The sequence below is a fragment of the Hoplias malabaricus genome, chromosome 7 (assembly GCF_029633855.1).
Source record: "Hoplias malabaricus isolate fHopMal1 chromosome 7, fHopMal1.hap1, whole genome shotgun sequence".
Lineage (NCBI taxonomy): Eukaryota > Metazoa > Chordata > Actinopteri > Characiformes > Erythrinidae > Hoplias > Hoplias malabaricus.
Genome location: NC_089806.1, coordinates 26583043 through 26598967, shown reverse-complemented (window position 1 = coordinate 26598967; position 15925 = coordinate 26583043). Strand labels below are relative to the sequence as shown.

Below are 15925 nucleotides of genomic sequence, written 5' to 3'. Positions count from 1 at the left end.
TGAAGCTGTTATATTGTGTGCATAACCAATCACTATCAAATTGCACCAAAAGTAAAGCCTTGGATAAATAACACAAGTATAAAATGATCAGATCATTAGTTACAAGAAAAAAATGGTAATGTAAGTGTTAGACCACTTACACTTGAATAAGCAGTAAATTATCTGTAGGCTGGAACAAATTGGCTTCTTTCCAATTATACAATCTCCCTTAACAAGCCACGTTTTCATGCAGTCTAATAATCCAAATAATAATGCAATCATAATAGTATACATTCATGTCCTTACATTTTGTGCTATGTTTAGATAGCCCGATTGAAATATTCCCATTACAATTTCAGTCTGACTAAAGAAGGTGGGTATTGTGGAGTGAGCTAATTAATTAATTATTAATTAATTTGTATTAAATCCACGGGTCAGGAAAGGAAACTTCATGGAAGTATGAATATTCAATTTCCTGAGATTAGTTAAAAGGTGAGTTCTTGGACCTGGATTTACACTTGACCTTTATGAGCAAATTCAACACAAACACAGAACACTTGTACAGTAAAGAAAAGCTATTTTTTATGAAAGTAGCTTTCATAACATGGGACTAATTGTTAAATTTTCATAGATGGGGCTAATTGGTGAACCAATCCATTTTACGACCTTCAATAATGTGTGCTGGAAGGAAATTAATGTACAGAGTGTGTTAACTGCGACTATTAGCAGACTGAATATAACTGACAACTAAAAGAGGTGTGTAGTCATCAAGGTTAAATTTAATTTCACAAGGGTTTGAGAAAAATTTTTTACGTATTTTACGTCAAAGGGTTGCATGAAATTAAATTATCCAAATTTAGATATATAATTTGAGTAACATTTACTCATTACTTATAAGCTATGTCAACTTAACTACAGTTTGTAGAATTTACTTCAACAGTATAATTTTAACTGAATTTAATCATGCTCATTCTACTTAATAAAGTTGAGTAGATTATATAATAAACATAACAGTTATGAGTAAACAACTTAATTTTGATGCATTTCAAGTTGCATTTATTCTTTGCTTATAAGCCTTGTCAGCTTAATATTTTTTTAGAATTTACTTTGAGTGTAATGTTAACTCATGTTCATTTTACTTAATTTAATTATGTAAAATCTCAAGCAACTTTCAGTAAAACCACTAAATTTTGATACACTTCAGGTTCCATTTACTCGTGGCTTGTAGCTGTTATTTGTATTTTGTAGAATTAACTTCAAGTAAGTATATCAATTATGTTAAAGTCACTTAAATTATGAAGATTATATTAACAAATGTATGTACAATGCATGCATAATACAATGAAAAGACAAAAAAATTAACAAAGTGACTTTATTAAGTCACAGTAAATGCACATACATTAACTTAAATACATACTTGCCTTGCCTAATGTAGAAAAACACTGATTAGATAGACTGTACACAAAATAAATAAATAAAATATAATATAAAATGTGTAAGTACTTTTGAGTAAGTACTGCATACTTCAGAAAAAATACCATTGTCAAATAATTTGTTATAATTCAGCCAACACTGACCTTGAATGCAATAGTAGGAAAGTGAAAACAAAACAACAGAACAGATTTTTACCATTTGTGCTTAAAACAGTCTATCAGAGGCACCAGATACAAGTGTGAACACATTTAGTATACAGGTAATGAACAGGCAGTTACAGAACTAATTTCCTCTATCTCCGAACAGAGCTGCAAAGCAAACAGGCAGAGCAGCTGTGTTTCACATGAACAGAGCATGGGGATACATCAGTTGCAGTTTGCAAACATTATGCCACAAGAGCCTTAAGTAGGGTTGCCAGGTCTGCTTACTATAACTTGACATTATGCTTATTGTTCTGGTTGTATTTGTACTTGCTCAATGATCCTGTTGCTCTCAAATATTACCGTGTAATAAAGAGAAGTGATTAAAAAAATTTAACCTAGAGTAGTGGGATGATTAAAAGGTGAATTTATTTATGTTTACCTTCTTTGCTATAATTACTTGACCAATTAGTTATATGCAACATCTTTACTTTCAATGATTATTTTATTCATTCCTCATTTTTACTGTTTTAGCGTTAAAACAAAACTATTGTTATTAAAACTGTTCAAGTGATCTAACCTGTTTAGAGTCATGAATTTTTTGTATTAACTTAAGTTTTTTTTATGAGCACCAAACCCAAGAAAATCTGCATTAATTCTGTCTTCATGACTACTGTTGTGTATTTGGGAAAACAGTGCCACCAGTGAATGGGAGTTGTACAATTTGTGCCTTTCTTCTCCAAATCATATGAAATATGTTACATTTCTAGTATAGTTTTAGTTATACATGTACAACTTTTGAGATCAAATCAGCACAACTGTTATTTGACTGAATATGAAAAAAAAGTGGGGAAAATCTATACTGAGCTTAAATTGCAAAAACTATGTTAAAATGTGACTACACGTGCTTTTTAAACTGTATGCTTTTTTTTTTTTTTTTGTTGTACCAAAGATTACTTTGACTCCCCAAGGATTTTGTTCTTTAAACCAAGCACTTTAGGGGAGAGCTTTGCACCATCCATCTGCATGAGGACTTTCTGTACAAACTCATAGTAGTACTTCAGCTCTCTTGGGTATGCCAAATTCAGTGCATAGATTACTCCAAGCATTACTGCGCAAGCTTGGGCAACAGATTTGATGCTGTCCAGAACAATGTCTCCATCAACAACAATACCAATGTCTTTATATTCTCCAAGAGCTCCACCCTCTCTCTTGAGGACATAAATGCCCATTCTGGTGTTGCGCTGGTCTTGCAAGATGTCACCTTGGATGTCCTACGAATAAAACAATTATTTAAAAAAATAATAATAAAAATCAATTGTTCTACTTGTTCAATAACAAGTGTGTTCACATTCATTCATTGTAACCACTTATCCAGTTTAGGGCCGCGGTGGGTCCAGAGCCTATGCGGATTCACTGGGAACACACCTTAGAGAACACACACTGGTCCCTGGAGCTGTGTGACTGCGACACTACCTGTTGCACCACTGTGCCACCCTTGTTCCTCTAAATACTTTTTGCATAATTAAAAAATAAAATCAATTGTTCTAATTGTTCAGTAACAAGTAGGTTCACATTCAAGCTCCTCTGAGTACTTATTGAATAATTGTGCGTCATAAAATCAGCCCTCCTTCTCAAAAGCAAAAGTGGTTCGGTACTTGTAGCAGCTAAAAATATGATGTACTTCGATCACACACTGACCTACCATGTACTCCCTGATAAGAAATTCATCATCCTCCCCAAGGTAGAGACAAAGAGCTTTGATGATGGCTTCTCTCTTGAGGTGAACATTCTTTGCCTGCACACATGTATTGCATTTGTTATCATATACCGTTAACTGTTAAAAAAAAAGAAAAAAAAAAAAGAAAGAAAAACACATTTTAATCTTGAAATAATGCTACATTATTCATTTTTGTAAAAGGTGATCAGTGTTTATTCTCTATGCCCCATATCAAATTACCTCATCACTATGTAGTGCTGTGTAGGTCATGAAATAGCAGTACTAAGTTCATTTAAATTCAGCAGAGAAGTGTATTCTCTATTTAACATCACTGTTTTAAGATTTTTGTGCTTTTTAAGTAGTGCACTACATAAGGAGTAGGATATGATTTGAGACAGAACAGGAGTAACTAGTTAGCGGTGAAGAGGTTCATTGTGGATATTAAACTTCAGTTGTGTCTGCAAACAGCTCCTGTGCCTGATAAAAAACCGAAATTGATTTCTGAATAAAGTCGCCTAACATACCTCATGCAAAATCTTCAAAAGTTTGGCAATCTTTTGGCCAGAAACACCTCCTTTCTTCTTGAAAACAAAAGCCAACTGGGGTACAAGACTATCCAACTGTGCCATGAATGTGGTTTCAAATGGAACTGTTGTTATGCGCTGGAATTCAGCACCTATCTATTTAGAAAAAAAAAAAGCGCAACATGGTCAGTAACAAAGTTGTTCACATCATTGCCACAAATCTATTGGGATTTAATTTTCACAAATTTGCACACGTATGCAAGATGGATACCATACATTCCCTGTGTTCATTTAATACATTATTTGTGCAAACCCTCTGATATCAATGTGACAAATGGTAAGTGATTATTTTGAGATACCTCAATTTTATATTCATATATATTATAGTATATATTTAATTAACAATTAAATAATATATTAATCGTTAACTAAAAGTATGCAAATTTTACTATGTCCATTTGTTTAAGCCTGAAATGTCACTTCTTATATGTGTGGTTTATTTAACACTTTGATTTTAGCTTATTTACATAAAAGTTCAGACCACTAGGTGACTTGAAAAAAGTGCATTACCTCGTCTATTTGGAACAGTGCAGGCCACTTCATTTTAAAATCCCCAACGACTGGACTTTCCTGTACCACCTCTCTTCTTCTGTAGGAGAAAGTCTTTGACATCTTCTCTCTAACAACAGCTGTACTGTTTCTCTGTCTGACATCTTTCAATAGCTCAAGTCTCAGCTTTTCTAGGCTTTCAGCATTTTCTCCAGAAGGATGATCTGGACAAAAATTAACTTCAGCTTTTTTAGGTTTCTTGACATTTTTAGCTGGGAAACATTCATCACTGGACTTGTTCTTTACTGAATTAAGAGTAACTTCTGGACAACCAATGCTCCTCATCTTGGTCCTGTAGTTTGCCATTTTATATTTAAGGCTGATCATCCACCCATAGTATCCTGTCACCGATCCAGATTCTTTTAAGCATGGAAACTTTTAATGAGCACCTCTGCCACATCTTCTATCTGGTGGTTTTGTGGATATGCTGTGTATTGGAAAATGTCTTCGGCCAGTTCATCCATTATATCAGACTTCAATCCAGGGCTTAACTTCAGAAAGGTGCCAGTCTTGTTATACAGTTCATTTCCACGCTGAAGCTGTACTTCTATATCATATGGAAAACGAGGAATGTGAAATTCTTGTGGCCATGGCTTTGCTCTTAACTCTGCCTCTGATCTTGGTATAATTACTGTGTCCTCTGAACCTGACGTAGAAGAGGATGCCAAAGATGCAGTGGAGGGGGAGTTTAGGCTGTCAACTGATGCCCCTAACTCTATACTACTTGGAGAATTCTGCAATGTAGAGACAAAACTTGCAGTTTCATTTGACAAGTACACCAACTTGACAGTGCTTCTGTCTTGTATATCCTGTGTTGACAATAACGTCATGAATTCATTATTGAATTCAACATCCATGTACAAAAGTCTAAAGTCTCTGTTGATTCCAAATGTTTGCCGAATGTTCTCGCACAGCTCCTCCACGGTGTCTGGAATCCCCAACAACAGATCAAGTCTTCTAAAGTCATTCTCTTCAACAACAACTCTGAGCTTCACAGATGTCATTCTCAATCTAAGACAAAACATACATACTATTGGTAATTATTTGCAAGGTATTTCAGTTGATGACTGACTAATTAGTGGCTAAATGAAAATAAATACATTTGATATTTCAATGACACACAAAAATACTGAAATTTCTTTAGTACATCTAAAAATTGTGATTTCTATTCACCTCTGAATACCAAGCATAAATGAATGAAAAATTGTCCTATTTACAAGCAACTACTCTATTTTACACTTACAAAAAGACAGTCGGAAGAAGAAATAGGGATGGGTATTAATAGAAATTTTTGGATACCAATATGTATGAATACTTTTCTGTATACTCTCCATAATCAGGTGCAAAAAATGACATGCAAACATGTGAAAATGTTAAAAATGAAAACAAGAAAATGCTGTGGTCAACACCCTACAGATGAAAGATTTTCTAGAAGAACATTCATACTTTCAAACTATCCTTCATTTCAAACTATCCTGCACTACACCAATAAGAGTCCTTAGGTAAGACTCCAAATACTTACCTGAAATACCATTAACCTTGCAAGTCACTCAAGGTAGCTAATTATAGCTTCCACATTTACATATATTTAGCTGCATATCATTAAATTTAGTAAAGCCACATCTTTGAATGTCACTTTCAGCCATGTCCAGAGAGCACAGAATAAAGCCATACAAAACTATGAAATTTGGTCAGAGATATGTGAAGGTTATCATCACACAGAGCAGAGTGCCCCTCCTGCTGATCCAATCAAGACTAGTAACAACCATTTGAAAATGACAGCTATTAACTAAAATTACATAAAGACTGATAGCAGCACTATTTGTCGATTAGCTTATCAATGTTTTGATACAGGCCAATCATGAATGAGTATCAATTTAGTACCAGCTTTCAATACCCATCCCTAATTTTTACTATTAGGAAATCTCTAACCTTATGTGAGTATAAATCTTTTCAGAGTCACCATTCTCAGGCCTCCAATGTTGTAGTCTGCCAAAGGGTACAGGTCACCCAGAGCACCAACCTGAGTAAGGGAAACTTGCAGTGATGGCACCAACTCAAAAGCCCTAAAATGCTCCCTATACCAAGCAATTAACTTTCTCACAATCAAACACAACGTGTTCTCCATGACAATCATCTGGACAATTTCTGCAAATTCTGGCAAGCCATCTGCCGAGCCAAAAACCACTATCATGCCGCATCTGTAATTTACTCCTTTAACAGTAGCATTCTTAGTGAGATTAACAACACTGAGATTGTGATATGTCTTACTAAGAGCCTCCACTACAGTCTGATTTAAAATTTCAACAGGGACTGATGAAACAGCTGAGACAACCAAATCAGAATAGTCTACCGAGGTTGACTCCATATGATAGCCCATCATGAACTGATGTTTCACTGCCAGAGACAATAGAATGTTTTTAAAGCAACGCGTGTGACGAACAACTTGCTTTAAAAAAAAACTATGTTTTGCCTCAAATCTTAGTGTCCACATCCCTACTAATGGTCCAAAGCACCTGATCATATGTGGATAATGTTCCACATAATGATGTTTGGGCAAAAGTTTAAAACCTGGAAAAACCTCTTGCAACCTAGTCCTATGATTACTGATTTTGCTTTCAAGAAAAGCAATGGATTCTTCTGTGTGTGCTGGTGCAACAACTAATTCCACAATGTCTTTAAGGTCCAAAATGACTTGCCAAGCTGCTTCATCTTCAGGCACCAACTGTCCAATCAAGAATGGGAGTAATCGCAGAAGGCTCCAGTTTTCGTGAGCATTGCCACCGACACTTTTGTTGCAGGCAAATGAGTGTGGAATGATGTGAGGATGATTTCTTTTGTCTGTCCATTTATATGGAAATTTCTGGATTAATTCATTTAACCTGTTGAGAGTAAAATATCTCTTGGAAATCAACAAATTCAGGCAATGTGCCAACTCAAATGGTAGTATACCTTCAAATATGTCATGTGCAATATCAGGTGGATAGCCAACATTGACATGAAAATGAGAAAGACGTGCAGACAAAACACATGGGTTTTTTTACTCCACAACATGCCTTTTCATTGTCCTTTACTGTTCTGACATGTATTTCATGATTTTCTTTGGTTCGGAGGGAAAACAAACCAGAGCTCACTTCATATTCCTGAATTCCTGATTTTTGTGCCATGCAAAAACGGCATATATATTCACCTGAAAAATTTTCAACAAATCCAGCTATTCCATGTGCCCCCAAATTGTCTGCTATGACATTCTGCACTGTGCCTTTAACAAAGCTACCAAGTTGTGCAATAAAAATACCCTGACTTTCCAACACTTCAAGATCTTGCAACAAGGGCTCTAGAATCTTTTCATATCCAAAGGTCTTGACATCATCTGCTCTGCACAGCAAAGCCAAATAAATAGATGCAAGAGAGAAATTACAACCTGTTGGTAAATTGCTGAGATTCCAATATACTGCACATACTTTATGTTTTTTTCTGGCTAGCTGCCTAGCGGGTTACAAATCTCAAAGTCGTCCACATACAAATTTATCAATATTCGTAGCTCACCTTCTGCCACAAATTTGTTGCTCTTGAAATACAATCCATCACGAAAAGACTTATACATGGGTTGCTGTCCTACCTCGGATGGCAGGTGGGTATCTAAGGTTTTATTAAGAATGTAATTATTGCCTAAAAGCAGCTGTAAAACTCTTAACAGTGGAACATACTGCAGTGTTCTCTTATTTTTGTCATCCAATATATACTCCACTGGTTCCACAATTTTGAAATTTTGTTTGTAGTATGTTTTACGCTTAAATGATGTTGAAAGAGGACAGCCTTTGCCAATTGCCTTAAAAACTGGATTAGAAGAACACAAATTAGATGCAAGTTCCTTTGCAACTGACTCATCAATTTTTAAGTTATACTTATTAAGAGCATCCTGTATTGTCTTTACTGTACTTTGTACAGTAGGTGTGCTTAGCAAGTACCTGAGTTCTTTCAGCAACTCATCAACTGCAGTACTTGACACATGAAAATAATTTTCTTGCTTTAGTAACACCGCTGCCAATTTTTGTTCTATTATTTCTGCAGGATTATCTAGAATATCTCCACTTGCATCAGTGTCACTGTAATTATGTGAACATGCAGTCTCAAATTCTGCTGCACTTTCAGGCTCAGAATTAACTCCACTACTTTGAACTACACCGGCCTTGAAGTCCAGCAAAGAATGGGGGTTGTGTTTCCTTGTGATTCCTTGAACATACAAGAGACAGTCTAATTGTTTCTTAAATGATGCCCTATATGCACAAAGTAATCATGTTCTGTCCCAAGTTCATTGAATGCACATAAGTGACGCCGAAATGAAACAACTTCTCAAGACTGCTTAGAGGAACTACTGTGATTCCTAGAAATGGCAACGACCTTGTTATGTTTTAACCTATAAAATAAAAAGGGCATTAAAATAAAAATCAAAGACAAGAATTTTTTTTTAAACTAGTCTACAATGCAGGGAATAAAGTCTGATTGAACATGAGGCCGAAGGGTCGTTCTCTACAGAATTAATAACTTCAACTGTACAAGGGAATGCCATAACTGAAAATGAAGCACATTAAAACAATGCTTCTTCACACAGCTGTCTGATTTAGAGACGTGGCTCCACACGCGTGTTAAAAGCTCTACTTTCCGCTCACAGCGGATTCAGTCCACCTTAACAAATACTGGCCATACTTTGCCTGTTCTTTAGGCGGAGTGTACACCTCGGCAAAACCCCGTAATTTCATTGTTATGACGCAAAAAACTCCTCACTTTTTTCGCGTCGAATTTAGTTTAATAATGTTTTAAAACCTTTATTCAGGACTAGAATTGACCACAATTTTTATAAACAAGGATATACACTTAAGCAACTTGGATTTATCATTCCAACACTGAGTTCGGTTTTAGAACGTCTAGTAATCATTTGATTCTGACCGTTATGCCTTGACTTGAATTAACGTTAGCGAACATAAGCTATGCTAAGTCCCCACTTAACCTTAACTCTTTGGCATTAAACTTCCTTTATCCACATATATGGCATGTTTATGTTGCATACGCGTCGGTAATGACAAAAATATAAAATAACTTACCGTATAAAAGTCTGTTGAAGTCTTCCCAGATAGACACAGTCTGCTTAGAGGCCAAGTGTAGAAAATGTCTGCCGTCAGCGCGGTAAAGGTTGCGCATGCGCAGTTAGGACCTAAGGCTCATACCTAATTATTTCTAGTTCATCTTAAGCATGTTTTATTGGCTTCATTCAATACCTTTCAGAATTATTTATTTTTATTACGTTGAAGCAAAAACGTATTTAAATTGAGTAAACATGCTTAATTTTATAATATACAATTTACTAAGGGTCAAGTTCATTTTTTTCAGTGTACAACCAACAACCCAGTAAACAAGGAACGTCCCTGGACGTTCAAAATAGGTCTAAAAGTAGTCTGTCCGTCAAGGACATTTAAACGTCAATGGACGTCCAAAATCCATCTTAATAAGTTAGTTAAGAGGTGACCAATCGATAACGTCAGTGGACGTCCAAAATACGTCTAATAGTCGTCTTTTCAATGTCTGTGTTTGGACGTCTTTTCAACTTTCATTTTCAGCCTTAAGAGAACGTTGATTAGATGGCAGTCATTACGTTATTTCAACGTTGAATCAACGGCTAAATGTTTACTGGGAAATATCAGTTCAGGGTTTACAATACTATTTATCTATGAAATCTGAAGTGATTTTACTGTATAGTTTTTGGGTCAATAGCATTCAAACTCCCCATAATTGTCCATTGTTTTTAATGAGGACTCAGGTTTACTGCTTTATATAATGGTTTTGAATAAGCAGTCCATACAACCAACATATATCAATTCAGTGTTTGCCTTACTATGTACCTATGAAATATAAAATGATTTTACTGTATAGTTTTTAAGTAAATGACATTCAAAGTCCCCATAATTGTCCATTGTTTCTGAACATGAGTCAAGTTCACTGTTCAAGTTCAATATGGTCATTTCTAATATGTAGTCCACACAACCAACAGATACCAGTTCAGTGTTTACTACGCGATGTATCTATGAAATATGAAGTGATTTTACTTATCATTATTATTATTATTATTATTATTATTATTATTATTATTATTATTATCACCGTGACCCTGAAATGGAGAAGCGGAAAAGAAAATGATGATGATGATGATGATTATTATTATTACAGCGGCGATTGCTCTAAGACTGCAAGGGAAGCTCAGCTTCCCCTAAAATGTCAAAAAATAAGTGATCAAATATATACTGTTGTGTGTACATGTCATTGAATAAATATGCACTACAACGCGCTCAACTTTTGTTCAGAATCAGCTTCTTATCACTGGTAAAGACGCGGCTTTCCACTCAATCGTTGGCGCAGATTCACAGTGATTTAAACATTGCGGACGCTGAGCGTCCACAGAGTTCAATGGAGAAGCAGCGAAGTGCAGGGAAACGAGACGAGTGATTGGATAAATGCTGGGCTTTGTCCCGCCCATCGGACGCTCAGCGTCTCTGGGGGTCTATGGGGCAGTGGGCTGGCCTCGGCTGGCCCGGACACTCAGCTTCTGCATGATGATTGGATGATCTGTCTGAGGCTGAATCCCTTTTTGATTGACAGCGAAATGAGCGAATCAGCGATCCTTTGGTGTAAAGATCCGAGGGAGCATTACATTTTCATTCTGTTCTGCGTTGAACCAGACTTTCTTAATCCTTTTAGCGGCATTTTCTTTGTTAAAAACGACTAGCGACAAATCGAGCTTTTATTTCTGGTAGATTTTTTGTAGCTGTTTGTGTTTGGAGACTGACTTCTATCACTCTTTCTGGCTTATATCGCAGTTTCTAGCGGGTGCTGCTGAGCCCCTCCACCGTCACAAAGCACTCACAGGCGGACACACTTCACATGGGCCAAGGCCGTTTAAGCAGCCTAGCTCTGCTGGCCATTGAGAGGACACTAGTCAAGTCCCTGGAAAAGACGCCTTGTTGGTATGACAGGGTCACAGATCATTTTCTTGAAAAGGAACGGAGGGTAGAATTTACGTATAAATAAACCAACACATTTTATGATGTAGGCCGAAATTGAGCTTCCCCTCCTTGAAAGACCAGCATCCGCCACTGTATTATTATTATTATTATTATATTATTATTATTCCACAGTAAAATGTCTTCATATTCATGATATTAATAGTCTGTTTTATTGTGTCTTCAGTGAGACTGTCAGATTTTTTAGACACTTTTAAAATATAGAGATAACCAACTTCAGCGTCGTTTAACCAAGCGGCAGTGTAAAGTGTTACCCTCTTTTCTCCTTGGCCCAGCGAATACACCTTGGCATACATACATACATTTGAAAAATATTCTTGTGACAACATCTGACAACATCCATCTCAGATATTGGCTTGGCACACATAACAAATTTGTAAAATTTATATTATAAAATATAAGTGCTGTTTTCAATATATTAGTATATAATGACAGCTTAACTATCACTGCTTTCTAATTTTATTTATCTTCCCTCCAAATTAGTTACAAAAAAAAGCAAACAGCAAGATTTAGCATGTAGCATTCCTACACTTTAAATTTGTAGTTGTGATTTGTAGTGAAGTTGGAATTCCATAGGGACTAGTAATAATTGGCTGAATGTTTTTTGCTTCAATAATAGAACAAAGGAAACAGAGTAACCCAATCTAGACTCACAACTGTGTAACACAGTAAGGTTCATTTCTTTTTTTCTTCCAGGAAGGTGTGTAGGCGTGTCAGCTTTCCAGGGAGAAAATGCTTTAGTACCACACCTGTTTCCTGGTGACCAGCATAAACTTTGGTTGCTTGAATATTGGAGTCAAGGTAAGATGAGTGCTTTTGGAGGTGAATTTATTTTTTTTAATGCCAGTGTAATGTGACATTATGGCTAGTTTAAAATTATATTTGCTATTGTTTTTGTTTTGAATCACCTAATAGAAAGTACTTTTGGCATGCATTTTTTGAATGTGAGACACTATACTGTAAAATCACCAATCTTGATATTGAGATTTAAACACTTCTATAGTTTTCTTCATTATTAGGGAGTTGCCTAAAGCTTTTTAAAATAATTTGAAACCTATAGAACCTAAATCAGCATCAGAATGTGTTCACTTTAACAGTACCTGTAACAAGACTGATATTATGGGAAAAAAAAGATATTGAATTCCAGAGACTACTTTTATATACTAACTTAACATCAGATCTATGATTATAGGAGTCTCAAAACAGATAATATTAATGGGCAAAGTTGGGAGAATATGGCCATTATAAAATAGATGCACTAGTTTTACATTTTTGTGCCTGTTATTGAGGAAGTTGATGCACAACTCTGGCCCTAGAACTGTACCAAATAAAATAGCAAAGCAACATAAAATTCAAAACTGTGCTGGGCATTGTGTGTGATAAAGATTGAAAAATGGCTCCTTTCTGTGGAAAAGGCACATTTTTGACTTTGTAATGACACATTAATATGTTTATCATGACTTGAAAGCACATTAATGTGGTTATCGACACTTGAAGTCAGAACTAACACCAATCAGCCACAACTTTATGATCATATCCTTGTTGCAACAACTTACTGTCCATGCTCTCAGCTCCACTGTATATGCAGGAACAATTTGTTTTTCTACAATTATAGATTGTAGTCCAGTTGTTGCTCTGCATACTTTGTTTAACCCTTTCAGCCTGCTCTACCATGGTCTGGACAACAACATGACAAACACAGTTATGATTTGCAAGGTGGATAATTCCCAGTGCTGCAGTGACACTATTATAGTGCTTTAGTGTCAGTGTGTGTAGTGCTGGCACAAGTGGGTGAGAAACATCAGGGCTTGCTGTAGTCTTTAAACCCCTCAGTGTCACTGCTGGACTGAGATTTGTCCACCAACCAAAGATATCAAGCAACCACCAGTGGACAAAGTCCTCTGTCCACTGATGAAGAACTAGAGGACAACTAAAACAAACTGCAGCAACAGATGAGCTACTGTCTCTGACTGCATCTACAATGTGAACCTATGAGGTAGGTATGTCCTGGACACAGTTTTTAAAATCTCCAGCAGCACTGCTTTGTCTGATCGACTTGTATAAGTACCTCACATGCTAATGCCAGCACCATGTTAGTTTCACTGCAGGACTAAGAGTGATCCACCAAACAAATCATACCTGCTCTGTGGTGGTACTGAATATTGAAGAAAAGGGCTAAACAAGTACACAGAGCAACAGGTGGACTACAGTGTTTTATTGTAGAATCACATAGTGATAGTATGATCAGTGGAGCTGAGCGATTGGGCAGTGAGTGTAGAAACAAGAAGGTGCTCATAATGTTATGGCAGACATATTGGAGAGTATCAGTACAGTAATTAATCTTTTTTTAAAAAATATTTGTTTATTTTTTTAAATACAGTGATCCACTAGAGGCCATGTTATGCATAGATATTACTTCATTTACTGCATTGTTTCATTTTGTGACAGAAAATCTGTGTGGACACTTAGAGTAAAACACTTTTCATGAACATTGAATTAAATTGATCTTTAAACAAACATCAACTTAATTATTAATATTTTTAACTTTCCTTGTAAGGCTCCTTTTTTGAACACACAAGGGTTTGTTCCAACAGTTGTGATGTTTTTTGAGGGGAACAAGCAGCTGAAAATATTAATAAACACAATACCTGATGCAGGTACCGGAAATCTTAAATTTAGTTTACTTTTTTATTTGTATTTTCCATTGTACAGCCTTTGTTAAGCCTCTTTTTGAAGCAAGAAAGGTGTAGTGAAACTGTAAAGTTGCTCAGAACCTGTTCTACATGAGGGGTTTCAAACAAAAACAAATGTGACAGGCATGCCTGGGTGGAAACCTTGATGTAGGCGTCTTGTTTATGTAGAAATAATGGGCCCTGTGTTTACAGATGCATACTGTACTGGGCAAGATTCAAACTGCATGTCCTTTGTGCAGACAATTTCCAGCTAAATTAATAAGTGGGTAAAAAAACATGGACACACATGGACACGGGGAGAACATACCAATCTCCTCACAGGCAGTCACCCAGAGCGGGACTTGAACCCACAATTTCAGGATCATGCTGGCCATGAAGTGAACAGTTTTATAATTATTCTAAATGTCCTCCCTATGTCCAAATGTTTACTTAAATGTATTATAATTTCTTAATTCAGGCACCTAATTCATAACATACCCATTTCAGATGTGCATGCACAGCTTGTATTATCTCCATAGAAAATCATGAAATGGAATTTTATTGACTATCTGCACATGAAACTAAAGTAAGCATGCTCTTAGTAGGAATATAAAAGGAGGGATATAAAACCCTCCAGCATTCATCCAACATTAGTACCTGACCCCACTAATGTTATCATTGCTAAGTGCAATTAAATATTCACAGAAGTGTTTCACCAACAAGAATAAAGACTAAATTGCTTCTGTTTTTTCTTCAGTCCCATACAGGGATGGCATCACATTATGCTCTGACATTAACAGCTATTGTACTAATGAAGATATGTGTTGTGGAAACACAAGGTTTCGTTGAAATGTCACCCTACACTGAAAAGGTATATAAAATGTTTACAGTACACATGCTCTTAGTCATTTTAAGTTGGGAAGATATGACGTGTCTAAGCCTATGTGGGTTATCAACTGCTTTTATAACATTTCTTTAACATTCATTATATATCAATGAATGATTTCATGTTTTAGTAGTCATTAGTATTTACAGTAAAACACATACAGATTTTAAATTCACTTGAAGCTTTATTTTACTGTCAAAATTACATTTTGAAAATATATTTTAAAACATGGATTTGATGTCTGCAGCACACTCCAAACCTTACTTTGGATTACAGGGTTTTTTGTTTGTTTGTTAATAATATTTGGGAACTTTGGATACTAGCCCTGTGAAGGACTGGCGTCCCCTCCAGGGTGTATTCCCGCCTTGCGCCCGATGATTCCAGGTAGGCTCTGGACCCCCCGCGACCCTAAATTGGATAAGCGGTTACAGATAATGGATGGATGGATGGAACTTTGGATACTAATTTTTCATGCTAGTGGAATTTTTGCCCATTCATTCTTAATACAAGACTCCAGCTGTTCAGCATTCCATGGATTCCATTGACTAATTCTATTGTGATATGCCACAGGACACAGATTGTCAAGCACACACACTGTCATTCTAACAGCCATGCTGATGTAGAATGTGAAAAATGTCTCAAATCTATCTAGCTGAAATAACCATGGGCTTTTCAGGAAAACTTTACCTTAACTTCTTCATATGCCTCTAAAATCCCAATATATGTCTCCACATTTACAATCACAAAAATACATGTCACCTGTGTAGTGGGCACTGATGTATCCCCATGATGACAGATGTGGGCTTTTGCAGCTTTCACTGATAAGAATCTGGATGGTCCCATTCATGTTTGACACAAGCTGAAACATTGTCATCTGCACACATT

At 36.0% G+C, this 15925-nt stretch overlaps 1 protein-coding gene across 1 annotated transcript; it reads right to left on the bottom strand.

Moving 5' to 3' along the window:
- Window positions 1–1376: 1376 nt before the first annotated feature.
- Window positions 1377–4712, bottom strand: LOC136702711 (uncharacterized). The gene is made up of 4 exons (XM_066677860.1): window positions 4368–4712; window positions 3798–3953; window positions 3259–3351; window positions 1377–2827 (listed from the first exon to the last, which is right to left on the bottom strand). The coding sequence occupies exons 1-4, from the start codon at window positions 4710–4712 to the stop codon at window positions 2507–2509; spliced, it is 915 nt and encodes a 304-aa protein (XP_066533957.1). The 3' UTR covers window positions 1377–2506.
- Between the last annotated feature and the right edge of the window lie 11213 nt (window positions 4713–15925).